Genomic DNA, 27,994 nt, shown 5'->3' on the forward strand with positions numbered 1-27,994 from the left:
TTTTTTTAAAAGATTTATTCATTTATTATATATAAGTACAGTGTAGCTGTCTTCAGACACACCAGAATCGGGCATCAGATCTCTTTACAGACAGTTGTGAGCCACCATGTGGTTGCTGGGAATTGAACTCAGGACCTCTGGAAGAGCAATTAGTGCTCTTAACCGCTAAGCCATCTCTCCAGCCCAACCAAAGCAATTCTTATAAGGACAACATTTAATTGGGGTTGGCTTACAGGGTCAGAGGTTCAGTTCATTATCATCGAGGCAGGAGTACAGAAGCATCCAGGCAGGTATGGTCCAGGGTTGGAGAGTTCTGCATCTTCATCTAAAGCAAGTTAGCACTAAGGCGTCTCCTCACCACCTCTTTAGAATTATATCTCCATTCCTGCCTCTCACCTCTTGAACATCCATTCACCTACCAACAACAGGTAAACCAAGATAGTGCGGTGTCTGTACTGGAAGCCTACGAACAGCATGAGGTGGAATAGGCTGACTTTAGACAGCCCATGGGCAGCTTTGTGGCTATGGTAGCACATTTAAAGTGCTTTACAGTTGTCTATTTGTTTAAAAAAGAAATACTACCTCAACACGGATAAGTTCACACAAAGTCTGGCTCACCACGAAGGTATACTCCTGTTGTCACCCCTGGGGAGGCCCACGGTGATACTGAGATCACATCACACTATCATATAACAACATGTCCCCTCTGAACTCGTATCCAATGGTTTTTCTTCTTCCTAAGGTCGGGCAGGTAGGTCGCAAACTTGTGCTTCCAAGAGCAGGGATTCCAGGTGTGAGCTGACCCCCAGCCTACCCGGTCATACTGGACCCATCCTCACAGCTCAGTGAGTCACAAGCTTTGTAAAGGCCATTACCGTTTCTCCCTCCCTCACTGAAACGGGTCCCCTTACACAGTCCATGCTGGCCTTAGATTTGAGGCAACCCTTTTGCCTCTGCTTGAGTGCTGGGATTCCAGGGGTGTGTCACCATGAGCCTGTTTGGTTTGTCCCCAACATCTCATGTTGTCTAGGCTCACAGAGTGCACAAGCAAATCGTGTTAACCCCTCATAGCTTCCGTGGCCGAGCTTATGGAGTGCACAAGTCCCACCCCACCCATCTCCCCACAGTGTCTCCTTTAGCTTTCACAACCTTCAGATGTGAAAGCAGCTGACTGAACTAAAACCTGAACTACAGAGGGCATGTGGTGGGTGGATCAGCAGCTGAGTCTATCCAATCCTAAGACGCCAGTCAGCTGGGTTCCTGCCGCTCTCAGGAGACCCGAAGGGAATGACACAAACACACTGCTACAAGTCCTCACAGAGAGCTCTCGTAGGGGTAAAGAAGGGGTGATGACGGTGTCAGGTGCCTGCCTCTACCTCTACCACTTTGGTCCAGCCGCTAAAGCCCATGTCCTTGCGGATGAGCACCAGGCTGGGGCTGGGGGCCGGCTCCTCCGGTACTATAAAGCACTTTTCCTGGCTTTCACAGATGGTGACCTCCACAATGCCCTCACCCCGCGGGGCTTCCTGTTGGCTACACGTGTCCAGCCATAGGGGGCTCAGAGGCAGCAGGAGTCAGAGAAGGGCTGGATGAAACCCCACACTGGTGACTGAGCTGATGTCGCTTGAGGCTTTGAGGGAGAGCATAGCCCATACCACAGATGGGGCATCGGTACGGCTTGTCTGTCATGTGGGACTTGAGGTGGCGGCGCAACTTGGTGGCCAGTGTGTAAGCTCGGCCACACTGGGGGCAGCGAAAGGGCCTCTCCCCCGAGTGTAGGCGTTCATGAGCACGGAGTGTATGTGGGTCTCGCAGGGCCTTCCCACACACGGGGCACAGGTAGGCCTCGCCAGTGTGGGAGATGAGATGGCGTCGCAGTTCAGGCAGCTGGGGGAAAGTATTGGCACAATGTGGGCATTGGTAGGGGCGCTCCCCTGTGTGTAGCCGCAAATGTCCTGGGAGGTTGCCCCGCTGGCGGAATGCTTGACCACAGTGTGGGCACAGGTAGGGCTTCTCTCCAGTGTGCAGCCTCATGTGGTTCCGAAGGGAACCCTGGGTGGCCAGGAGCCGTCCACACACTGGGCACGGGCATGATGAAGGGGCATCTGGCACCTGGTGGGTCTTCCGGTGTAGCCGCAGGGAAGGTCGGCGGGCGAAGGTTTTGCCACATTGCTCACACACAAAGGGCCGGGCACCTGAATGGACCACCTGATGCTCTCTGAGGTCTCTGCGGGTACCATAAGCCTTGTCACACTGAGAGCAAGGGAAGGGCCGCACACCACGATGGCCCAGCACGTGAGCTCTGAAGCTTTCCTCAGAGCTGTAGCTTCTGCCACACTCGGTGCACAGAAAGGGCTTGTGGTCCGTGTGCACAAACTCATGCTTCTTAAGATGGCATAGTTGCAGGAATGCCTTGCCACACTCCCCACACCTGTATCGTCGGCCCTGCTTTGAGGAGCTTCCTACTGGGTCTGGAGGGCTGCAGAGCAGTACAAGCATGTCAGGGAGCTGGGCTCTGAGATCTGTGCTGCAGCCAGGCACTGACTGCTGGGGACTTCTAACTTCTTGGCTGGGCAGGTTTGCAGCTGGGCACCCTCAGGAGGTAATAAACTCTCTAGGCTCTGCTGGGCAGCTGGGTTGCTCTGAGGCTCAGGTGCTGTCTGTGGTAGGCATGGTTTATCCATGCTGTCATCTTGGCTACCCTTGAAAGGTTGATCTTCGGTTTGGGCCACAGATTCAGAGACTAGTTTATTATCTCCTTGGATGCTCTGGGGTGACTCGTGACCAGGATCTACGAGGAAAGGGATGGGGTATGAGGGTTAGCCAAGCTCAGCAGCAGATGGCATTACTGGCAAATCTGTCCAATCTTAAATGCCTTTGGCGAAGCACATTAAGGTGGTCACCTGGTTAATCCCTAGAGTAAAGCCACTCCAGAGAGTTCTTCATGGGAGACACATATAGATTGGACCCTCCTATCTCCCAGCCTGAGCTCATCGGTAAAACGAAAAAACCCTGCTCCCATTCTAGAGCTAAGACACAGAGCAGCAGAGTACTGTCAGAAAGACCAGGAATGGGGAAAATGAGAGGGTAAGGTGGGGCTGGAGGGACTGCTCTTCTAGCAACTAAGGTTCAATTCCTATCACCCACATGGTGGCTACAAACCACCTGTGACTCTGGTTCCAAGAGCACCCAGTGCCCTCTTCTGGACTTCTCAGGCACTGCACAATGTGCTACATGAATGCTGTAAGCAAAACACCCATGTCCATGAAATAAAAATGTCCCAGCACTGGGAGGCAGAGGCAATTAGATCTCTAGAGTTGAGGCCAGCCTGCTCTATAGAGTAAGTTCCAGGACAGCCAAGGCTACGCAGAGAAACTCTGTCTCGAAAAAACCAACAAAACAATCAAAAACGCCCTAATAAAATCCTTTTTAAAATTTTTTTTGGAATGCCAGGATTAAGGTGTGTACCATCGCTGTCCACTAAACTGCTTCTCTTGTCACACACTGTTTGGAACAATCTGGGAGTGGGCGTTTATATTTTTATATTATGGGTTTTGTGGGTAGGGGACAACGTCAGGTGTCTTCTTAAATGAGGCAGGGTCTCTCTCCCTGAACCTGTTTGTCACGGAACCATCAGTTTCCACCTTTGGCCCCTTCTCACCTAAGAAATACATGTACTTCAGCACCCAGCACCAGCAGTCAGCTTCGATGTGACCATGAGGACCATCCTGTCTGGTCCTCGTGTTTGTGCAGCCAGCTCCTAAGCCCTTGCTTGTTTATTATGAGACAGGGTGTCATGCAGATCAGAAGGTCACAGTCTTATCTGTGGCCATACGACCCTGAGCTAATGTTTACTGCGTGCATACCTGTGCAAGACTCTGCTGAATCCTCTTGAGGGGAGGCTGCTTCCTCCCGTGCGGCAGACTCCTCTTCTGCCACCATTATGGCTGCTACTTCTTCTAGCTTGGGGTGCAGGACATTTAGACTTTTTGGGGGAGGCTGTGGGCGCAGCAGCAACTCAACACCTGGCAGCCCGGTTTGGCTCACCTGCAGGTGAAGCTTCTCACTGACCCAAACCAAGGACACATTTCCATCACTCTGCAGTCTTCCTGGCTGCACCAGACTGTAAAACAGAGCAAGAGCTGGCTCAACAGATCTTCTTTGCATGGTCTCCTTGGACCCCTCCACCATACCTTCCTGACACACGTGAGAAAAGACCCCTGGAATTGGCTTCAGGCTGTACTGCGAGTACCGTGTGTATGTGCACTTGTGTAACTTACCTGGTCCAAGATGAGCTCTGCTTTCAGGTACATATGGCTCCGCACGGGGCTAACGAGAAGTCCTGGAATAAGACAGCGAAACCCCTTTTCCTGTGCCTGTGAGGAGCAAGGGGCACATAGTAAAGCAAAATCAAATCAAATCTGGGCGAAACCTTTCTGGGGCAAATCTAAACTGAAACTTTTAATTTTTTTGTTTTGTTTTTTGTTTTGTTTTCTCTGAGACAGGGTTGTCCTGGAACTCACTCTATAGACCAGGCTGGTCTTGAACTCAGAGATCTTCCTGCCTCTGTGCCTCTGTCAGCCTCAGTGCTAGGATTAAAGGCATGCACCACTTATTTTTTTCCCCATAAGGTGAAACTCTAGGCTAGCAGCAACCTCTAGTGTTACCTCTACATTATGGTGATGTTTTAAATCTTCAGTCAGTCCAGACCAGAAAGACCACTCACCTCCCTCCTAAAGGTGTGGAAGATTGCTACACTCTAAACAGCACAGCCTTCCAGCAAGTACTAAACAGAAAATGCTATAAGAGCACTTTTAAAGCAATCCTTACTACTGCTTAAAAAGCACGAGAATACTTGTGCTTCCTTTCCTCTGGTCTTCCAAAGAATCTTGGTAACAGCCACGACTTTCTTTTACAGGTGAATAATATTAGGTGTGTAATTTAGATAACTAGTTGACAAGGCTTGAATCTGATCTTGGTAACCTTAGCTTCTGACCTTTGTCACTGCCAACACTGTTTCTCACAACTTTTTGCATCTGCATTCTTTAGTTACTACAGCTTAGGTAGAGTAAGACAGTGCTGCGGATGAAGGGACAATTATTTCCCAGAGCTTGAAAATACCCTGCTTCTAACAAACTGGAAGAACTGTCCAGAAATGTCTGAACTTCCCCTCAACTTTCAGACAGATGTCCTATTCCCCAATACCTCCTCGTGCGATGTCTTCATTCCCTCGCCCTTCTCCAAGACGGCCTCTTCTTCCAGAGGTCCCCAGTGCAGTCCAGGTTGAGGGGTGCTCCGACACACCAGACCCCCAAGTGCTGTTTCCTGGATCTCGAGGGTCCCATGGCCAAGCCCTGGGGGAGGCTCCTTAGAGCAAGGATGGCAGGGCTCGTGTAGCCTTTGAGGCCCTGAGCAAAGCCTTTTCCGGGAGGGCTCCATTCTGAGTCCTGGCCCAGGCGTGGATCCGGGGCTGCAGGGAGACCGGAAGGCAGTAAAGGAGCGGCTTATGAAGGCGTGGGGTTGGGGAAAGATGCAAGAGGAAGTGCAGGGTCAGCTATGCCCCAGGAGTTCGAGGGGTTAGCAAGGGGCTCTTCGAAGGTTGGAAGGGAAGGTGCCTCTTAGGGCACTGGAGCAGGGTGCCAGGCTCAAGAGAAAAAGGAATGCAGGGGAAGGCGTTGACTAGAAAATGCTTTGGCCGATTAGTCCAGGGCTGAGGGGCCGCAGACATTGCAGGTCACTCACAGTACGTCAGTGTCTTCCCCAAGTACACCTTCTCCACCTCCTTCATCCTGGAACAGAGATGCTCCCGCCACTCCCCTCTACCGGAAGTGAGTTTTTTTTTTTGTTTGTTTGTTTTGGTTTTGGTTTTTTTTTTCTTTTTTTTTTTTGGTCCGGGCTCCTCCCGGAAACAGTCCTTGACTTCCAAATTTATGCTCAAGAAAGAAGTTGGATGGTTAGATGTCACTGAAGGACAGAACTGGGAGTTTGGAGGTAATTGTCAGGCAAAACTCTGTCCGAGGGCGATACGGACCTAGAATTTCAGAGGTCCAATAGTTTCCTGCGTCTGGAAAAGCGGAACCCAACCTACTCACTTTGGGTAGCGACGGTCAGTCGGACAGTTCGGCTGTCTAGCCTCACAGGCGATCACTTTGGCAGGTGATTGCCGGAAGTGGGCGGAGCACGAGGAAAGCCATGTTTGGACCGGGCAGCAAGCCGGAAGTTGGTAGAAGGTATGGCGGAAGTGGTTGGGAGCTAAGGGCCCCCGAGGGGGCGGTTCCCATTCCCACCTCGGAGCCGGATGTTTGCCGAGCTTTGACAGGCGTGGCAAAGGGAGCATTACCCGAACGCGGTGAGCTGCAAAGCGCGGGGTCTCACTGGGCGTGGTGGTGAGTGGTGGTGGGGAAGAGCTGTCCTGGTCATATGAAGGAATTGGGTCGGAAAAGGGAAAATCCGAGGCAGTGGCGCGGGGGCTGGGATTGGGCCCAAGGGCCTGGATCTTTTTGCTGCTGGGATTTTGTCCCACTTCGGCGCCTGCAATGAGACGACAGTCCCTTTCTCTGACTTCTTCCTGCCTTGCGCAAGGAATAGGCCAAGCCAGAGCAAACCCGTGGGAGGGAGAAGTCTTCCTGATCGGATCTGGCATAGCACTGAGAACTAGAAATTAGGGGGAAGTGATCCACCTTGTCACATGATAAGCCATGCTTTCATCTCACTTTCTTGTGAAACGAAATACACTCAAGTCGTTGTTTGTTTTTTGACTCTATGCAAACATGATTATAGTTTAGAGTTGCGGTCTTATAGGATTTGTATTTCTCTGGAGTCACAAAACAGTCTGATTCCAGCACCAGCAAATACTGTGACTTCAAGTTGCTATCTCTCTTTTGCCCTGAGATTAGAAGTCTGCCTGCCCTTTTGTGGCGCCTCTTTGAACCCTGCGAAGTTCGTGACTGACAGTCACTTCAGATTATTGTTGAGGGGGTTGACTTTAACCAACAGATCACCTCAAACTGGTACTTGTGGATTAAAATCCTGTCTCTGGGTTCTATGACCTTTAGCAGTTTGCTCATCCCCCTTTTTGCTCAAACTGTAAAATGGTTTTGATAACATATGCTGAACTTGTAGTGCAGTTGTGAGGTGAAATTGTGCCCAGTTCATGGTACTATATAGGCCCTTCGCAAATGCCCATTTCCTTCTCCACTTAGGAAAATTGTTCATTCATTCATTCATTCACTCACTCATTCAACTAATGACAGAGTGTCTACTGTGTACTGAGCATTGTTTTGAATAAATTGTTTTGGGTTTTTGTTTTTTTGTTTTTTTTTTTTGTTTTTTTTTTTTTTGTGCTGGAGAGGGAATCAAGGGCCCTGTGTATGTAGGCAAGGTGCTCTGCTACTGGGCTATGGACTTAGCTCTTGAAATAGGTTCTTAAGCAATAACTCTCAGAGGGTTTGTGAAATCTTTAAAGTTGCATGCAAGGTTTCATGGATCTGTTCGTTTTTCTTAGTGGAAAAAGTTCACAAACATCAGAGTTTCAGAGAGAGAGAGAGAGTCACTGTTTTACAAAACCTTTCCCTTAAGTGATTTTTAAATACTTTCCAAAGGTAAATGGTTCACCTGCTGAAAATGGAGTATTAATTCGAGGAAGTGGCATTTCGCAGGTGGCAGATATATTTAATTTCTACCATTTTATGTTAGAATTTCCTTTCACAGGCTTCATCCACCCTCTGACTAGCAGATAAACATCTGGGCTCAGAAGGCAACAGAAGCAGGTGAGAGGCCAGGAGGCTGGCACCCCTGTGATTTTACTAGCCGAGGAGGAAGTTCTGTGCGAGTTGGAGGAGGTCAGCTCTCGCAGAACTGACTGCAGAGGAGCTCCCTAGAAAGAGGTGGGGGGTCAAGATCAGCTTTCTTCTCCCTGCTCTCCCTCTTTTTCCCTGGCACTTAGCTCAGCTCTGGCTGCTACTTGAAGCACAAGTGCTTCTGAACACTGGAGAGTTATTTCTGGGAGGAGCCTTTGCTCCTGAAGATAAGGAAAGTTTAGGCCCAGGCAGGAAGGGCACTTGCCTGGGATCTCTGCAGTCCTTGGCTTAGTCAGGACTGTAGCCCAGTTTTCCATATTCCTGACTTCTGCTTTTGCTCTCATACCAGGTACTTACTGTGTACAAAAAGATCCCCTTGGGTAGGTGTGAGGTAAGATCCAGGACTCGGGGTTGGGGATTTAGCTCAGCGGTAGAGCACTTGCCTAGCAAGCACAAGGCCCTGGGTTCGGTCCCCAGCTCTGAAGAAAAAAGAAAAAAAAAAAAAAAAAGATCCAGGACTCCGTGAACTTGAGCACTGCTAAGAACGGAGAGAAGACTTAAGCAGGAGGAGGTGGCTGGGATCTGCCCTGTAATGAGCCAATGCTTCTCAGCCTTCTTAGTGCTGTGACCCTTTAATACAGTTCCTCATGTTGTGATGACCCCCTCACCATAAAATTGTTTTAATCGATACTTCATAACTATAATTTTGCCATTGTAATGAATTGTAATGTAAATATTAGTGTTTTCCACTGGTCTTAGGCGACCCCTGTGAAAAGGTCAGTTGACCCCAAAAGGGATTGTGACGCACAGGTTGAGAACCTCTGAGTTAGGGGATCCTCTTTAAAGCCTTCCTATAATCTTTTGGTTGAATGGGGAAGAGTAGGTAGGTCAGAGGTAAATTTCTCACTACTGAAGATTGCCTATTTGGAGGACAGAGGATTGAAGGGGGAGTGAGGATTCGGCTTTAGGCAAAGACCAGTATTACTCACCGAGAGGAATGCATTCCCAAAGGTGACAGGGCTGTCCTTTGTGTCCTTCGGGAGTAACCTGTATTTTGGTGGTCAGCAGAGGTAGTGTAAAGCTGAGGGGCAGGGAAAAAGAAAGAGCAAGCAAAAAAGGGGACTTTGGTCTTTTGCTTTGAAAGCTTGAACAGTTCTTCTACTGATTCAGTGTGTTGCCATGGTAACAAGGCAGTTGTTGCTTAGGCCCTGGGAGCTGGTTCACCATTTAGAGCCTGTAATGTGTGCGGGAGTGGAGGTTGTCATGATCCTCTAAGCCCACAGTACAGATCTTCCGGGAACTCTCCTCTTCTTCCTACCCCCAGGCCCTTTCTGTTCTTCTTATCTGTCCTGCTGATTCTCTGACCATATATGTCACTTTTTTTCTGGCATCAGGAATGCAGCCTCTTTGGGGTTGGGCAAATGGGTTGGACTGAAACCTCCTTCCTCACCCATCTGGTGAGCTCAAGGGAGGTGATTTTTATGGGGCCGAGAGTAGAAGGTGCCACCTCCATTGGCTAGGACCTAGAACCTGGCTTCAGGTCTGACCCTTTTACTTCCTAACAGACCTTCTGTCCTTCAAAGCCTTCCTCTGTGCTCTAGATGTTAGGAGCGGCCTCCTTCTCCTCTGCCCTAAATCCTTAAGGTAACCTGTTGTTGCCACAGGGAAACTACTGTCTGGAGTCCCTCCAGGTTTAGAGAGGGCCTGAGAGCCTTAGGGACCTACCTGCAAGAGATCTGCTGGGTTAGCAGGTAGATTCCACCCCCTGCTACTGGCCCTTATCCCAGGTAAAGTCAGTTGAGCACCTCAGCCATGGCCTTTTTTTCTGGAACCCTATCATCTCTGGCCTATAGAGAGGAGTGTAACAGCCAGCGCCCTAGTTGGCCTTTTCCAGACATGGTATTTAGAGGCCCTTAGATTCTTCAGCTCTTGTAACATCTTGGGGCATGAGGCTTCTGTACTCTAGAATCTCTGAGGAGATGCGCTTGCAGCTACCACTGCCTTACTTGGTCAGTCAGGTGCTAGGCAGTGTGGGACCTGGCACGGCCCTCACTGCCCAGCTGAGAACCTGAAAGAAGGCACTGGGCTGGGCCAGCTGCTGCTCCAGCTGCCTTCTCTGGCAACATCCTCTGTGCAACTCTTGGCAGGGTGAGAACTGTTGAGGAATAGGGACAAGGGTGCCAGGAGGGGACAGAGGGGTCACTGTAAGAATTACAGAACTGAAGGGGAAAGGTCAGTGACTTCCTCTCCATCTTTCCTCCTCCCCCCACCCAGGCTTCTCTTCTGGTTCTCCTTAGCCATGGATCCTCTCTCAGAACTGCAAGATGACCTGACCCTGGATGATACCAGCCAAGCCCTGAACCAGTTGAAGCTGGCCTCTATTGATGAGAAGAACTGGCCTTCTGATGAAATGCCAGACTTTCCCAAGTCAGGTGGGCAGCACAATGTCTCAGGCAGCTGTAAGGGGATTCCACAGGGTAATGCTGGGGCAGGGGGTCCAGTTCTAGGGTATGGCCAGGGACACAAACCTCACTGGGGGAAGGCCAAAGAGGGTGAGTCATGGGGAAAGTGCTGGGCCAGCCCTGTGGGTGACTCTGCCTTTGGCATGTGCCTCAGATGACTCCAAAAGCAGCTCTCCAGAACCTGTCACACACCTGAAGTGGGATGACCCTTACTACGACATTGCCAGGCACCAGATTGTGGAAGTGGCAGGTAAGCGTGCCCAGCATTGAACCTCTTTCCTCATACTCTGTGCCCGTGGCACAGAGAAGCCTCCTGTGCCACCAAGAAAGCACATTTTGTAGCCTCTGGTCTGCTCTTGAGCATATGGACCTTCCCTGATGAGCAGGGGTTGGTTTCGACTGGTTTGCACCTGCCACTGCTTCCTGACCTGCCGTGTCATTGTCTCCTGCTGCAGCCGTGGTGTGGGAGACCTTGTGCCTCGCTTTGAAGTTGGAAAGTTGAGTTTGCTCTCCAGTTCTGCTCTCTGAGCTCCTTGCTCATACACACTGTTGTCAGGAGGACCCTGGGAAACAGAACACAGTTGTTCCTGAATGAGTGGCCTTGCCCTTTCTCTCTTACCCTTTCTTCTCTCCCTTGCCCTGAGGTTGGCTTTTCTCTCATCAGTCACTGGAGATGGGGATAATGTCACCTCTTCTGAGGGTTTGCAATGGCTCCCTAGAACATCCAGTTTCTAGTGGATGCACTGCTGTGCCAGGAATGGGGGTAGAAATCCTTTGGGTTTCTGCCTCAGGGAGCTCCATCCTATTCATAAGGCAAGCCCCAGAAGGGACATGGAGTAGGGGAGGCAGTGAGCCTCAGAGAGTTGTCTCTAGCTGTCAGGGCTAGAAGAGGCCATAAGATCTAAGGCATTTCCATGGTGGCAGTGCTTCTGATGCTTACCCTGGCCTGGGTTAGAGGTGGTCTCTCTCATCCCTGCAGAAGCAGGGCAGAGCTCCTTCCTGGCCTAGGTATCTAATGTCTACCTGGCGACCCTGTGGTCAGTCCCGAGACCTCTGTGGGGTGCCCTGCCTGTCAGCAAACCACCACTGTGCAGCTTTTTGTTTGCTTGTTTCCACAGACTGTGGCGAGCCTGAGGGGGCCCAGCCAGGTAGGTGCCAGTTCTGGCTGTCTGTGCTTGGCCTCTCCTGGCTGTGGCCTCTGGGTCTACGAATCAAAAAGTGCTCTTGGTGGAGGCCGGTGGGACCAGCTTAATTAGAGTCCCATTTTAGGGAGTTGGGAGCTGGTGGTGGCTACGGAAGCCAGAAGTAGCAGAGTTTGTGAGAGGTGGAGGCTGTGTGGTGACACACCTAAAATCCAGGGGAAATGCAGCCTCAGGAAGCTCCTGGGACAGGCAAGACCTGGCCAGCATGTGCTGTGGCAACTCTGTGGCGACCCTGGTGGTGGTATCCCCATGTGCCTGCCTTGCTGGTAAGGCTTGTTTGAAGAACTGGTGGTATGTGTCTGGCACTAGAATTCAGAGAAAGAGCCCATGTGGACAAGCGAGGAGGAGGTTGTCAAGGACCTCAGTCAACTGTGACTTGGTCCAGGTAGGGTCTTTCCATTGCTGTTCTAGAAAGGAGGCAAAGAGACCATTATTAGTAACATTTTCAGTTTCTACAACAGCTGGTTTCAAGCTTCTGACACAATGTCAACTGGCTTGCAAAATTCCTAATGATTAAAAACTTTAACAAATGTCTGAGCTGCCATCACAAACCATGAGCTTTCTCAGTCCTGGCCCCCCACCTTAATTGCCCTTGGCTTGTGCTGCAGTTTGCAGTCAGCAGTATCCAGAAAGCTGGCTACAGCTGCTGTCCTGACTAAAAATACCCATGCTGCCCCTGATTAGTATCTGGGGAATGCCTCGGTCTGCCTCTCAGGCTTTCGGCACTACACCCTTGCTCATTAAGCCCTCTCCCCAGAGCCCTAGAGAAACCACAGTTGATGGTCCCACTTCTCTCTGAAGGTTCCAGGGCAGGGACAGTTCCAGGCCCATCTGATGGCAGGTAAGAGTTCCTGTGTGCTTCACGTAGCAGCCACCCTACTTGCTTGCAGACTTGGTAATGCAGCTCCAACTTCCAGGGAGTCAGAGGACAGGGCCTAGACCTTAGTGCTGCTGACCCTCATCCCGTGTTTGTCTTCCAGCTCCTGACTGTTATCCTTTGATCCCTTGCTATCCTGGCCTTTATCAATGTGCATTACTAGATTAGTCTCACAGTCAGTATTAAAGATGTGGTGAGGAACCCCTCGAAGCTTTCATTCTAACACTGGGGTAAGACTCCGTGGTAGAGCTGTCACCTGCTATGTGCAAGGCTCTGTGTTCCAGTCTCAGTACTGAGAAACAAAATGAAAAGGTCCAGTGAAACAGGTCTTAATAGGAGTCATAGGCTCCTTGGACCCCTCTAGGGCCACCAGGCTGTGTTTTTCGGTAGAGAAGGTGCACATGTCTTTATAATAGATTTTGTAGAACATATTTTCCTTTCTTTCTTTCCTTCTTTCTTTCTTTTTGATGAGCTGATGAGGTTATTGGGGTTACTCACAAAACCATGGATGGAGGGTTTCTACTCCCCACTTCTGTGGCCAGCTGAGAGGCAGAACAGCATGCTCCTGGCCCTCTGCCTTAGCCTCTTGTTGACACTTTACATTCCATAACTCTCAGACCCTCTACCTTGGCTCAGTCCTAACTCTTCCAACCAGGGAGGGCTGCCTTATTCCTGGGGTAGGAGCTGCAGAGTGGCTTCAAGGTGCTCAGGCCTTCCCACTTCAGCCTTGCACCTGCATTCCAGCCATTCCTCTGTGCAGATACAAATAGGCAGGTGGTGGGCGCTCTGCACAGGCCCCTGGCAAGAGTCCCAGGATTTCTGAACTTCTGCTCTTGTGGCTGGGCTGCCAGTCTAAATCTGTGCCCCTGCCACTGCCATGCTGCGTTTCCTGTCCCTGACAGAGCCAATGGGAAGCTAATGAGGGCAGGAACTTAGCTCTGAGCCACAAGCAGCTGGCCCAGAGTCCAGAGAGCTGCTAGCACCCAGGCCTTCAGTGCAGACCTGCCTCCGTCCAGGTGTGGTGGGCCCATGCCTGTAATCCATGTCAAATCCTGACATTCAGGCCAAGGCAGGGGAGCTACAGTCCTAGGCCAGAACCACGTATCAGCAGCCTCCCTCTGCCCCATCTCTTTCGGTTTTTTTAGACAGGGTTTCTCTGTGTAGTCTGGCTGTCCTAGAACTTGCTGTATAGACCAGGCTGGCCTTAAACTCACAGAGAGCAACCTGCTTCTACCTCCTAGTGCTGGGATTAAAGGCGTGTGTTACTGCTGCCCCGCCTAACAGCCTGTCTCAGAAACAAAGCAAATAAGCAAAAACCTGTTGCTGATACAAGTGCATGTTAAGGATTCTGTCTAGAAAAGTTTCTCCAACTTCTAGAAGTGCCTAACACACTTAACCATCAAGTACAAGTTAAATGAAACTGCATGCCATGTGGCCCGTGTCGTGAAGGCTATCAACACTTACGACTTGAGATGGGATCTTACCGTGTGACCCTGGGTGGCCTTGAACTGGCAGGCACCTCAGCCTTCTAAGTAGCTGGGATGATAGGTGCATGTCACTACACATCGCTCATGTACCAGCACTTACTGAGTCTGACAGGAGCGGTGGACGGGAGCAAGCCCAAGTCAACCCTGCCTTCAGGCTTCTCATGAGCCACTGGGAAATGGAGCATGAACAGTTACACAGAAGAGTAGAAATTGGTGGCAGAGATGGATGGCCATTGGTGCTGCGAGCCATGAGAACACCCAACTCACCTGTTTGGGGGAAGGTGGAGACAGATGTGTGTGTGTTGCGTCTCCCAGGTCCATAGTGGCCAGTTTGGAACAGAACTGTCTGGAGAAAGTCTGGCTGATATAAGCAGCAAATAGCCTGGTGTACCGGACCTCCAGAGCCTCTGTGCTTGGTGCAGCCTGAGAGGGAGGGGAGGCCAACACTCAGGCCTGGGAGCCGTTGGAAGGAATTTGGGTTTTTTGAGATAGGATGTCATGAAGCCCACCCTGGCCTTGAACTCACTATGTAGCTAGGCTGGTCCTTGCTTTGAATTCCTGATTCTCCTGTTTCCACCTCCCAGTGCTAGGAGTGCAGTCTAGTCTAGATTGGATCTGTTTTCTCTGCTAATTAAAGACCTAAAAGGTGGGAAAGAAAAATCTCGAGCACAACAGGTGGGAGTGGAGAAATCTCGCACACTGCAGGCAGCAGCAGACAGAATCAGCAGTTGGCGAAGCTTGTTTACTGGAGGTGAGGAAACACACACGCAGAAGACACACCTAGAAAAAGACCCTCTGAAGCAGAGGGGTTGCTCGGAAAGTTGAAAATGCCAGTCTCGTCGTGGGAGTTTTCTTCCCCTAATTTGGGATTAGTCAGTTTGAGGCAGACTGGACAGTTGATTGTCCCAAGCTGTTATATAACATGTCCTGATCCGCCCTTGAACTTGCTGAGCCAGTCCATCGGGAGGCCTCCCACTGATGGGAGACGAAAGCCTACTTGGCCTTCAGTTTTAAGCTGACAGGCTTTTATCTCAAGTAAGTAGGGTGAGGAAGAAGCTGGCTGTCCTGGAAGTTTGCCTACCCATGACCCCTATCTCTCTGCCTCTTGGGGAGTCTGTCTAACTCCTGGCTTCTCATTAGGATTACACGTGTGCTGCCGTGTCTGGCTTCCATTTTAAGGGATGTTTACAGGACCAAGTCCACAGATTCTATTTGAGGTGGAGATAAGGGGGAAACACTCAAGATAAGTGTTCCACAGGTGGGGAAGTAGCATTGGAGGCAATATGTATAGTCCTCCAGGGTTGAATGTTAGGGCAGATTAAGAAGCAAGACAGCTTCCTGGGCTCAGTGGGCTAGACCTAAGATGCTGACACAAGAAGTTCTTTGGAGGACCCTAACCAGGCCTAACAAAGCTGGACGGTGCTTCCAGAGGAACCATGGGGTTAAGGGCTTATCCAGGAGCATTCAAGGTTGTGAAGCTGCTGGGATCAGGGCATTCACCCACTAGGAACCAGCTACTCTGACCACACTTGAGAAGCACCTCGGCTCTCCGATTAAGCCCTGCCTCAACCTAGAGAAGAGTAAGGAAAGAACCGGCCCCTGGGCTCCTCGAATGGGCAGGCTCACAAAGGGAAAACAGTCCTTCCCGCTGAGGTGGAGCGGAAGGGCAGACTCCCCGCATTTAGGGATTGTGTCTTCAGTTTCTACTCTTCCATGTTTCTTCTCCTTTGCGTCTGAGGCTGTGGGGATGAGGGAGATGAGGACTTGGGGGGTTCAAGAGCCTGGCTTTATTGCTGTTGCACTTTCTTGAGCACCCTTGTCTCTAAGCTGACCCTGGAAAATCATTTCATTTTTGGGGCAATAGCGTGTGTCTCAAGAGCTTTCTGGCTTGTGACAGTCGGGGGCCAGACAATCACATTGAGAGTTTGGGACAAATACCTCTGAGAAAACACCTAGGTGACATTTTGCCACAGTTTCACAAACACCCCTGAACTCCATGTGCTTCAAAATACCTTTAATGGAAAAGATAAGACTTTTAGAAGTGTCTAGAGTTCAGTCAGAGCCAAGTGTGCTCTGTGGGCAGAATTGCTATCCCTGTGTGGGCTGACCTACTGTGTAGCAACCAGACCACTTTCCTCTGCTGCCTTAGACCGGCTGAGAAGCAGCTTCTAGAAGTTTTCCAGGTCCTTGTTGCCTGGTGCTTAGGGGAAAGCAATTGTAGAATGTCTGGTTGGCAAGATAGTGTAGGCTTTCCTGGATATAGTTTTGGTGGATATGAGGGACTGTTTTTGGAGACAAGATCTTGCTATTGTACCCCAGGTTGGTGTTGACTTTGTCCCCTTCCTGCCTCAGCCTCCCATGGTGGAATTATAAGTGTGCACTACTAGAATACTTAAAAAAATCTTAGCAAAATTATTTTATTTTTATATTTTGCATGTGCATACACATGTACAGGCAAGCCATGGCACACACCTGGAGGTCAAAGCAACTTTGAAGCATTAGTTCTCTCCTCCCACCCTGAGGGTCCTGGGGATCAAATTTTGGTCATCAGACTTGGCAGCAAGTGCCTTAACCCATTGGGCAGTCATGCCAGCCTGTTAGAACACTTAGTATGTATCCACAAATCAAACTGTGTACCCATTTAGCAGTGTTTCCCTCTCTTTACTCCTCCTAGCACCTTGAAATCTCATTTACCTCCGGACTTCCGAGACTTCTTGTCTCAGAGCAGTGGTTCTCAACCTTCCTAAAGCCGATACCCTTTAGTATATTTTTTAAAGATTTATTTATTTATTTTATGTATGTGACTACACTGTAACTATCTTCAGACACACCAGAAGAGGGCATTAGATCCCATTACAGATGGTTGTGAGCCACCATGTGGTTGTTGGGAATTGAACTCAAGACCTCTGGAAGAGCAGTCAGTGCTCTTAACCACTGAACCATCTCTCCAGCTCAGACCCTTTAATGTTATGGTGACCTGCAACCATAAGATGATTTGTGTTGCTACTTCATAACTGTAATTCTGCTACTGTTAACAGTCACAACGGATGTATGATTTGACCCTTGTGAAAGGATTGTTTGATCCCCCAAAGGGGTCACAACCCACAGTTTGAAAGCCACTGTTTTAGACTCACAAAATCATGTAAGGCTGCTCTCAACATATTTTCAAGGTTCATATATTTTGTGCCGTACATCAGCCTTCCTGTTTATGGTCAAACTTCTGTTGCCATGAATATTCCTTTTTTTCCCCTGAGCCAGAGTATCTTGTACCTCAGGCTAGCTTACCCAAATGTAGTTAAGGATAACTTTAAACTTCTGATCTTCCTGCTCCGACCTGTGTGCTGGGATTACAGATGTAACTCTCAGCATTAGTTTACTTGGCAGCGGGGATCAAACCCAGGGCTTCCTGTACGCCAAGCTAAGCAGGCACTCTCCCAGCTGAGTTAACAGCTGCATGTTTATTGATGAGTATACGTGGTCCTCACAGGCATGACTCTTGCAACATGATTTTATTTATTTTTATTTAGTTAATTATCAAGACAAGGTCTTACTATATAGCCTTGCGCTCTTGAAACTTAGAGTTTTTTCTGTCTTTGCCTCCTGAGGGTTAGGATTAAAGGTCCTCAATGGACCACTCTATTCAGCTTCTTTGTGGTTTTTTTTGTTTGTTTTGTTTTGAGACTGTGATCTTAAGTATCTATTAAGTAGTCTTGAACTCTTGATCCTCCTGACTCTACCTCCAAAGTGTGGGTTTTTTTTTTTTTTTTTTTTTTTTTGGAGCTGGGGACCGAACCCAGGGCCTTGTGCTTCCTAGGCAAGCGCTCTACCACTGAGCTAAATCCCCAACCCCAGAAAAGTGTGGGTTTTTAAGTGTATGTCACCATGACTGGGTTAAAGAGCAGGCTAACGTGTAAGTCTGTGACCTGTGTTCCTGACGGCTGTGAAGAATAAGGAAGCTGCCTTTACCATGCTATCCATGACAGCAGACAGCAGACTCACACTAGAGAAAGAGAGTCGGGCGAGGTCCGAAGGGTCAGCAGGGAAGACCTGGGAGGACTGGGAAGCAAGTGTGCTCCGGTTTCATGATAGAAAATTCTCGAATAGTCAATACAAGTATTAATGAGGAAAAAAAAGCAAGGTTAAAATTTTGTGGGAGGTTTTCCCAATTCAGCGCCCCTGAAAGCAACTGTACCCAGCATGCCCTTGAGGAACGGACATGGGTTACTAAAGCCCCTACACTCACTGGCACAGGCCTCAGGTTGGTACTTCTTAAGCCCCACCCACCCCTCAGGTTCACCTTTCACCATTGCACTCCATCTTTCTCCACACTCAGGTGATGATAAGTACGGGCGGAAGATAATTGTATTTAGTGCTTGCCGGATGCCCCCCAGCCACCAGCTGGACCACAGCAAGCTCTTGGGGTGAGTATCTGTGGGAAGTGGGGTGTGCCTCTCCATGTCCGCAGTAGCCTGGAGCCATTGTTCTCCCTTAGTCTCCTCTTCACCCTGGGTACCAGGGCTCATATGTGAATGTTAGAATCTCTCCTAGCACAAGTCCAGAGTCGTCTTAGTCATTGTTGTATTGCTGTCAACAGGCACCAGGACCAAGGCAGCTCTTACAAAAGAAAGCATTAAGTAGGGGCTTACAGTTTCAGAGGGTGAGTCTGTTGTCATCATGGTAGGGGCATGGCCACACACAGGCAGGCATGGTGCCATGCTGGAGAAGTAGCTGAGAGCTGCATCCTCATCTGTAGACAACAGGCAAATAGACACACATGCAGACATGCTCATGAGTATACAGACATATGTGTGCAGACAGACAGACAGACAGGCACACACACGCACGCACGCACGCACGCACGCACGCACGCACACACACACAAGCTTTTGAAACCTCAAAACCCAACTCTAAAGATATACTTCCTTGGGGCTGGAAAGATGGCTCCGTGGTTAAGAACACTGACTGCTCTTCCACGGGACCCTGGTTTAATCCCCAGCAACCATGTGACTGCTAACAAGAGTTTGTAACTCCAGTTCCAGGGGATCTAAAGCATTCTATTGGCTTCACAAGTCCTGCATGCACATGGTGCACAGACACTCCAGTAGGCAAAACACCCATACACATAAAATAATAGCTTAGATAATAGCTTAAAAAAAAAGACACATGGGGCTGGGGATTTAGCTCAGTGGCAGAGCGCTTACCTAGGAAGCGCAAGGTCCTGGGTTCGGTCCCCAGCTCCGAAAAAAAGAACAAAAAAAAAAAAAAAAAAAAAAGACATACTTCCTCCAACAAGGCCACACGTTCTGATCCTTCTAACGTCCGCAAACACTTCTACTCTCCGGTGACTAAGGATTCAAATATAGGGACCTATAGGGGCCATTCTCCTTCAAACCACCACAGTGTTTAAATGCAGACGTGTGGCAGACCCTCATCTGGTCTTTCACTACTGAGCCAGCACTGGGCCCATAGCAGGGCCCAATAAAGGCATGTAGGGTCATCCAAAGAAGCAGCGCAGAAACTGCCCTCCGTGTGTTCCGAGTGACCATTGTGTACTTTTTTCCCCGACCAGTTTAAGGTGCTCTTTAGAATGTAAAGTATGTCCACTGTCTACAATGGCTCCCTGAGACCCTGAGTGCCATGCTCGTCCCAATTGTGGTGATCTCAGCGACAGGCTTGAGGACCACAGAAGAAAGGCATAGGCCCGAGTTGAAGTCTCACTTGGCCTCTGGTGTGGCAGAAGCTCATTCCTTGTGCTGGTTCTATAAGGTCTTAGTCTCTGTCTGTCTGTCTGTCCCCCCTCTCCATCTCCTCCCTCTCCCCTTGTGACCTCTCTTTCCTTGGCTCCTTAGATGGAGCAGGCAGAGTCTTGTTGGGGCTCACCATGAAGTTCAGCCTAAGAAGGCTGAGTTACAACCCCCTTCTAGCTCTTGGGCCACGTAGCAGAATTGTGGCTAAGTATAAGGTCCAATGAGGGGAAATCATAGGCAACGGGAAAGCACCTAGATTTGGGGGGCAGTTGCTGAGGGAGGTGTGCCTATCTGGGGTCTTCCTTTTGTCTCAAGAAGCCCTGGACAGTTTGCAGCTGCCTGTCCTCCTTCCACTCACAGACACAGATACACATCACACACACACCACACATCACACACACACCACACACACACCACATACACAGATACCATACACATACTGTACACACACACACACACACACACACACACACACCATACACACACAACACACACAGACACAGACAAACACACCCTCCCACACACTACATAGACATATCACGGACGCACACACTACACACACAGACACACACACATACCACACAGACACACATCACACAAACACATACCATACACACACACCATACACACAGACACATATCACATATACTCAGACATACATACCACACCACAAAGATACATAGGCACATACCATACACATACAGACACATACCACACAGACACATACACACACAGACACACATACCACACAGACACACATCACACACACACACACACACACACCCCAAACACACAGACACACATCACACACACAACACAGACATATACCCCACACACCATTCCATTCTCTACCTCTTCACCAACACTACACACACTGACATGAACCATAGACATCGCACACATACTACACACCACATACAGACACATATACTACACACTACATACATCCGCCATACCCATCTAATACATACCATACACCACATAGACACACAGACACACATCACACACACACCATACAGACACAAATACACACACACACACACACACACACACACACACACACACACACACACACCATCTCGCTGCCTACCCTACACACACCCTGCCTAGTCACCATCCCTGATGAGAACAGACTCTGTCTGCCCTGTTTTCAATCCTATTACATCAGACTTGGCTTTCCCCACTCCCCACCCAGATCCTGGGGGTTGAAATGGGAAAATGCTTGAAACTTGGAATCAGTTAAGCTTGAGCCCTGTATTTAACCAGCTATGTACTTGGAGACAATTCTCTCTGAGTTTCATGTACATGATGTCTTCCTCATAGAGTTGTTGTGGGTAATAATGAAATCCATCTTATATATTTTTACAGTTTTAGAAAGTTAAAAATATCTAAGAAGTTATTCAGTAAAAACAGCAACTATAAATTTATGAAGTCACACAGACCTGTCATCCAGACAGGAAACCACTGTATTCAGTTTTATGTCTTACATAATTTTTTCATCTTCTGTGTATACAACATTGCTCAAAGACATCCTTAAAAACATGTTATTTAGTGCATGCTTTTAATCCCAACACTTCGGGAGGCAGGGGCAGGCGGGTCTCTGTGAGTTCAGAGCCAGTGTGGTCTACCAAGTGAGTTGTAGGACAGTGTGGTCTAGAAAGTGAGTTGTAGGACAGACGAGAGTATACAAAGAAACCCTGTCTCGAAAAACAAACAAACTAACAAACAAAAAACCACCCACAAAACCCTATTATTTAGCTGGGCATAGTGGGTGCACACCTTTAATCCCAGTACTTGGGAAACAGAAGCAAGTTGATGTCAGTGAATTCTAGGCTAGCCTGGTCTACATAAGAAGTTTCAGGCCAGACTCCCTATATAGTGAAACCCTGTTTTTCCTCTTAAATCCCACACAAAACATAGTATTTTTTCATCTTCTGTACTAATATGCACATAGAAAAGTAAACAAATTGTGTACTACTTTTTTTTTTTTAAAGGCAGCTCTCATTTTGTTGTGCAAGCTGACCTTAAACACCAGGGCTTAAACAACCTTTTCACCTTGGCCTCTTGAGTATCCCTACACCCAGTTTCTGGTGAACTTGATGATGCATGGCTTCAGGTCCAGCCCTTGGAAAGCTTATGAAGGATTTTGAGTTCCAGGCATGTCCTGAACTACAGAGGGGACCTTGTTTCACAAAATTTTACATCTAAAACAAAACAGAAACTCCAAACCTATCAGTGCCACCCCCACCCCCACCCTGCTTCCAGTTTGCTCGCCCAGTGTCTGCCTCAGGGATGACCACTGTTCTGACGCCTGACTTCACAGCTTAATCCTGCCTGCAGAAGCATCCTGTGAGATAGTCTATTTATAGATGTCCCATGATTTCTCGGGCCAATCTCCTGATACTGGACAGTTTGCTGGCTTCACAGTTGTTGTTTTTTCCGTAATAAAACTCTGGAATGAAAAGTCTCCTACAAGAATGCGTCTCCTCCTCTCTGTTTCTTTAGGAAAGAGTCCTGCACACACTTTATGTGCTGAGAGAACACAGTGCATCCATGGATGAGGGTGCCTACTGTCATCTTTGCTGTCTTCCTAATTGCAGAATGCCATCTTTTTATGTGACAGCCCTTTGTAAGCTACAGAGTATTCAGTGCGGAAGTGTGGATAAGGGCTCAAGTATTCTCGGTTCAATAATGATCAGAATCTGTGGTTACCTAGCGTTAGTACGATGCCCTGCCTACCTGTGCTGGTCCAGCTCTGTACTCTGGGCCTAGTCATGAGGCCTCCTCTGTCTCCAGGTCATGTCGTTCATCAGGGCACTTAGTCAAGGGTACTCCCGCCTTGGGTCTCTTAGCACCCCTCCTTTTGGATGTGCTTAGCATTCGGCCTGTCCAGTATAGACTGTCTTCCCTCCTAGAGCCAAGGAGCTGATTGCCCATTTTCTAAGAGGTCTTAACCCTAGGCTCTTCTCCCTCTCCCTGTTGTTCATTACGTCCAAACTTCCCAGTATGCTGTGTGCTCAGTGTGAGTGTGTGCGTGCATGTGTGTGTGCATGTGCATGCGTGTGTGTGTGTGTGCGTGCGTGCATGTGTGTGTGTGTGCATGTGCATGCGTGTGTGTGTGTGTGTGTGTGTGTGTGTGTGTGTTTATGTTGGGGTGGTACATACCCTATTGTAAGCATAGGGAACCTGAGGAATATGGATTTGTCGTCATTAAGAGCCTAGGAGCTGGAATAGTTGACCTGTTTGTCATCCTGATGTCCTTTCATGAACACAATATTTTATAAACTATACCACAAGTCACATAAAACAGGTAGAACTGTCCCAGGGTCTGGAATGCAGTATTGGAGTTGGACACTTCACTACTAGGTTCTGCCACAACTGAAACCTTGGCTAAGCACTTGACCTCGCTGAGTGCCCTCAGGAGTAAGATGTAGTTGACTTTAGCCTCAACTGTTTGTTATTCAGGAAGAATGGGGAATTGGAAGTACTTGGACGACACCAATAATAGTGACTGTCCCTGTTACTGACTCATGGAGATCCTGAGAAAAATGTGTCAGACCCTTTTAACTGTGGACAGCCCAGCTTGCAGCTCAGGGCTCCTGGTTGCTGCTGTGAAAACGAGGGCTGTTTGCATATTTACTTCTCCATTAGGCCCACCCTCTACCTCCTTCCGGGGGTAGCCAAATGATAGCAGGGAGGGTCTGTGGAGAAGGAAGCCATGATGCAAGCACTGGTTTCTATGGTAACAGGCCACACCTGTTGAGCAGAGGACAGGTCTGAACAGGTCTTTTTATGTGTTTATGATGTTAGCTATGAAACCTGCAGCTCATACATGCTAGGTAATTGCTCTACTATGGAACCACAATGCCAGTCCTGGGCATTTATCTTTTTTTTTTCTTTTTCTTCTTCTTCTTCTTCTTCTTCTTCTTCTTCTTCTTCTTCTTCTTCTTCTTCTTCTTCTTCTTCTTCTTCTTCTTCTTCTTCTTCTTCTCCTCCTCCTCTTCCTCCTCCTCCTCCTCCTCCTCCTCCTCTTCCTCCTCCTCCTCCTCCTCCTCCTCTTCCTCCTCCTCTTCTTCCTCCTCCTCTTCCTCCTCCTCTTCTTCCTCCTCCTCTTCCTCCTCCTCTTCCTACTCCTCCTCCTCTTCCTCCTCTTCCTCCTCCTCCTCCTCCTTCTTCTTTTTCTTTTTTCTTCTTTTTTCTTTTTTTCGGAGCTGGGGACCGAACCCAGGGCCTTGCGCTTGCTAGGCAAGCGCTCTACCACTGAGCTAAATCCCCAACCCCCTGGGCATTTATCTTAAAGGTACTTGAAACACACACTGGACCAGTATGTGGAAAGTGACTACACACTCCTGTACCTGCACCATGGCCTGACCAGTGACAACAAGCCCTCCCTCAGCTGGCTACGGGATGCCTACCGAGAGTTTGACCGCAAGTGGGTTGGGACAAGGGGATGGGCTCCTGAGCCTAGGGTGGCTGACTCTGGGCTGTGGGTGGGTCTCTTAGTCAGGAGCTTATTCTGTGTCAATGGAGGCAGGACCCCAGCAGCTCTGCTCCTTCCTCCATTATTCCCAAGTTTCCCACTTGGCCTGCAGGTACAAGAAGAACATCAAGGCTCTGTACATTGTGCACCCAACCATGTTCATCAAAACTCTGCTTATCCTCTTTAAGCCCCTCATCAGGTGAGCAGGCCCCAGGTGGGCCCAAGTCTTTCATGCACCCCTCACATAGCAAGCAGATGCCCAGGGTGGCCAGCTTGGGGCGAAACCTGTCTGCAGGGAGGGCCAAGGCTACTGTGAGGCCCAGCCTGACCCAGGTCCTCCCTTCTCCCTCCAGTTTCAAGTTTGGACGGAAGATCTTCTATGTGAATTACCTGAGTGAGTTAAGCGAGCACGTGAAGCTGGAGCAGTTGGGGATCCCTCGCCAAGTGCTCAAGTGAGACAGCCGGGCCCCTGAGACCCTGGGCTTGGGACAGGATGTGCGTGGGTCCACTCCCTCAGTTGTGTGGTCGTGGAAACTGGAGAAAGACAGTATCAAGATCCAGAGACAAGTCAAACCCCATTTCTGTCACAAGCTGCTGACTGAATCTCTTTAGAGTGTTACATCAAGTAGGACTGTTTTGAGGACCCAGGAAATAATCCACGTGAAATCGCACAGTAAGACTTGATAGTTGGGTACATACAAGACTACAGGGCCAGAGGGCTGACCCTTGCTCCATCTGCCCTCATAGGTATGATGACTTCCTCAAGTCCACCCAGAAGAGCCCTGCAACAGCTCCCAAGCCCATGCCACCACGGCCCCCCCTGCCTAATCAGCAATTTGGGGTCTCGTTACAGCAGTGAGTGTTCTAAAGCTGGGCAGGTGGTGGGGGGCTGGGTCAGTATGCAGAGTCCCAGCTCACCCCTTTGTTCCCGCAGCCTCCGGGAGAAAAACCCGAACCAGGAGCCCATCCCCATTGTGCTCAGGGAGACAGTCGCCTACTTGCAGGCGCACGGTGAGTGTCATGCAGCCAAGGCCTATTGACCTTCCAGGCCCCCTTGTCACCCAGATGCCCTTGAGAAAGTCTGGGCAGGGCATAGAAAAGTGCACTCCCTGTGACCCTCCTCGGAACCTTGGAACTCCAAGACTGACAGGGTGGGGAAGAGATCCCATCACCCAGAACACTGAGACTCACCAGGCCCCCTTGTTTTCCAGCTCTCACCGCCGAGGGCATCTTCCGGAGGTCTGCCAACACCCAGGTAGTAAGAGAAGTGCAGCAGAAATACAATATGGGTGAGCGGACCAGACCCTGGAGCCAGTCCAGACGGTGCACATGATGGGTCTGCATGTGTGTGTTTGAGAAGATGAGGCATGTTGTGAATGTGAGGGCTGTAGCAACGACGCATGAAGCTCTTCAGAAGTTTCTGTGTCCTTTGGTGTGACCACATAGGCCCTACTTCTGCCTGGATGTTCCAGGCTGACGGCCTCACATTCAGGGGTTCAAGCTCATTTAGAGGCAAGGAGTAATTGTCCTATGTGTCAGTTACCTCATGCTCTAGGTGGTCTGAGCCTATATCCCTTGTTACAGAAGAAAAGAGGCAGATGTACTAGGGGGATCCTAGGAAAAGGCAGCTTATGCAGTGGACAGGGCTGAAGTGAGGTGTGGGGCCTGCGGACCTCTGGCTTGCCTAGCATGCTCTCCCTCTTTTTCTACCCCATGAAGGGCTGCCAGTGGACTTTGACCAGTACAATGAGCTGCACCTGCCAGCCGTCATACTCAAGACATTCCTTCGGGAGCTTCCTGAACCCTTGCTAACCTTTGACCTCTACCCCCACATTGTGGGCTTCCTCGGTGAGTTCTCTCCTTCCTCCCTAGCTGTGCAAATTTCTGTGTGCGCACTTGTGTGGCCATACTTCTACCAACCCTGCCCTGTAGGCTTGTGGGCCTAAGCAGCTGCCAGGAATTTCCATTGGGCCTGCCCACTAGGCTCACATCAAGGTTTCCAGAGCTAGTCCTGTGCCCCTGTAACCTAGACTTCCATCCTTCACAGATCTTGATGACGACCAGAGAGTGGAGGTAACACAGCAGGTTCTCCAAACTCTGCCAGAGGAGAACTACCGGGTACTTCACTTCCTGACTGCCTTCCTTGTACAGGTGAGATGTCCCTTGGCCTCCACTGCTCACCTGGTGAGAGGGGAGGAGATGCTGTCATTGCTTGGATGCTCTTGATGTGGTTGCTGGGAGTAGGAGTCAGGGCTATAGAGTCTAGCTGTAGCCCCTTTCCTTCCACAGGTATCTGCCCACTCTTACCAGAACAGGATGAATAACACTAACCTGGCTGTGGTCTTCGGCCCTAACCTGCTGTGGGCTAAGGATGCTGCCATCACCCTCAAGGCCATTAATCCCATCAACACCTTCACTAAATTCCTCCTGGATCATCAAGGGGAATTGTTCCCCAGCACAGATGCCCAGGGGGTCTGAGCTCAGCCCCCACCTCCAGCCCCTTCTCTGGCAGCTCCAGTTGGACTTGTCCTCCTGGTATCAACCTTATTGGAGCTTCTGCCTAGGAAGGGACCCTGAAGCCCCTCCCAGGAGATGTAGGTTGGAGCCCACTAACTGGGCAGCCCCTCCTCTCCCTCTGTCCATCCCACCTTACCGGCCCTGGAGGCCTGTTACCCTAAGACATTTTCTTTGCCTTACACTTCTCACTGCCTCTTTGGTTGCTGGGCTTGACTCTTCCAGGATTCAGCCCAAGTAATCCTTTTCTTTTTTTCCTGCCTGTTTCCCTGGCAACTGTAGAAGACTACATCACTGCCAGCTGTGCTGGTAGCTGGGGCTGGTCCTCTCTTGCCTGTTAGGAAGTGAGTGTTGACCTGGGTGCAAGTTCCCCGTGCCTGCCCTCCCTACTAGTAGGGATGACCAGAGTTGGCCTGTCACTTCTGCCTCCAGGGTCTGTTCCTCCCCAAGTGGTACTGCCCCCAGAGTGTCCTGTCCCCTCATTTCTGCCACACTTGGCACCTTGGATATCTATCAAGACTCAGAATCTGAGTCCCTATTGAAATGGTCTTGTCCACTCCCAGGGAGAGCCATAGTGTCTGGTGGGATCAGTTCCAGCAGTCCTGGCCCTCCATGCCTTCCCTTCATTCTCACGTGCACAGACCTTCAGCCAAAGGCTGCACAGTAGATCTTTCTGGTGTGGAGTCACTCTAATCCCTGTTCTGGCCAGGGATTCTAATGCCTCAGGATCCATGGTAGCTCTCACCTCTTGCCTGGGGACTCTTGGAGAGTCAGGAGCTCAGAAGCCCCTAAGATTGTCAGATGTTTTACTAATAGATCACCCCTGCTAGATAGGTTCTAGCAATTCCCTTAGGGGAGTGTGGTGGCCATAGGCCCTCTTGACTTTCAGAAAGCCTGAACCCCAGTGATTGGTAACTTTCACTCTATTCCTAGTGAAGCCTTGTGACCCTCTTCCTGAAGTCTGTCCCCTAATGACAGGGAGCTAGCTGCAGTGGCCCTGCCCTACAGGTGTGGCCAGGCACACCAGCTGGAGAGGCGGTACTGGGTACTGTAGGATCTGCACTGATGACCTTGCAGAGGAGGCTCTTTGCTGCACCACTGTTGTGTCAGGTGCTTCAAGTGCTGCTGTCAGTCCCCAGCCTTATACCTGCCCAGCCTGGGCCTTTGCTTCTGTCCACTCTGGTGTCGAGTGTCGCTACACTCCACTTACTGAGGGCCATCCGGACCTCTTTTGTCTTTCTCTTGCCCCTGCCCTGTCAGTCTGTGGCTGGGGGTGCTTTTACTGTGAATCCAGTGTTCACATTTACCACAATTTCCTTGGCACCAATCATGTATTTTACCGTTTGCACTTTTTGTATTTCAATAAAAATGTAAATGAAAAATGCCCATCTGGCTGTTTAGGAAGTAAGACCCTGAAGTTTGGAAC

General features: G+C 49.6%; 2 protein-coding genes across 14 annotated transcripts; one reads left to right on the forward strand and one right to left on the reverse strand.

Moving 5' to 3' along the window:
- Znf408 (zinc finger protein 408) lies at positions 1 to 5,866 on the reverse strand. Its single transcript, XM_003749532.5, is given in 8 exon segments — positions 1 to 1,548; positions 1,550 to 2,504; positions 2,507 to 2,791; positions 3,867 to 4,123; positions 4,281 to 4,342; positions 5,206 to 5,288; positions 5,291 to 5,470; positions 5,743 to 5,866. Coding segments are annotated over 8 exon segments (2,058 nt in total). The 5' UTR covers positions 5,789 to 5,866; the 3' UTR covers positions 1 to 1,358.
- Arhgap1 (Rho GTPase activating protein 1) lies at positions 5,855 to 27,954 on the forward strand. 13 transcript variants are annotated; one of them, XM_039104900.2, is made up of 15 exons: positions 5,855 to 5,991; positions 6,157 to 6,230; positions 7,711 to 7,769; positions 10,074 to 10,231; positions 10,416 to 10,511; positions 18,161 to 18,248; positions 23,875 to 24,006; positions 24,167 to 24,253; positions 24,408 to 24,506; positions 24,802 to 24,909; positions 24,989 to 25,065; positions 25,266 to 25,343; positions 25,774 to 25,902; positions 26,102 to 26,205; positions 26,344 to 27,950. In XM_039104900.2, exons 4-15 carry the CDS (start codon positions 10,099 to 10,101, stop codon positions 26,530 to 26,532), a joined length of 1,320 nt encoding a protein of 439 aa, XP_038960828.1. In that variant the 5' UTR covers positions 5,855 to 5,991; positions 6,157 to 6,230; positions 7,711 to 7,769; positions 10,074 to 10,098; the 3' UTR covers positions 26,533 to 27,950. The 13 variants fall into 13 exon arrangements, with proteins under 13 accessions (XP_038960828.1, NP_001101217.2, XP_006234613.1 ...); XM_006234554.4 differs by lacking the exons at positions 5,855 to 5,991; positions 6,157 to 6,230 and adding exons at positions 6,273 to 6,349; positions 8,149 to 8,190; XM_017591716.3 differs by lacking the exons at positions 5,855 to 5,991; positions 6,157 to 6,230 and adding exons at positions 6,320 to 6,386; positions 8,149 to 8,190.
- The last annotated feature ends 40 nt before the right edge of the window (positions 27,955 to 27,994 follow it).

Source organism: Rattus norvegicus, chromosome 3, assembly GCF_036323735.1.
Source record: "Rattus norvegicus strain BN/NHsdMcwi chromosome 3, GRCr8, whole genome shotgun sequence".
Classification (NCBI taxonomy): domain Eukaryota; kingdom Metazoa; phylum Chordata; class Mammalia; order Rodentia; family Muridae; genus Rattus; species Rattus norvegicus.

Bases quoted from the DNA above. Each gene is read 5' to 3' on its own strand.
- Arhgap1 (XM_039104900.2), top strand. From the start codon at position 10,099: ATGGATCCTCTCTCAGAACTGCAAGATGACCTGACCCTGGATGATACC. The intron at 10,512-18,160 runs GTAAGCGTGCCC...CTCCACACTCAG, and splicing joins CCAGATTGTGGAAGTGGCAG to GTGATGATAAGTACGGGCGG. The intron at 18,249-23,874 runs GTGAGTATCTGT...TTTATCTTAAAG, and splicing joins GACCACAGCAAGCTCTTGGG to GTACTTGAAACACACACTGG.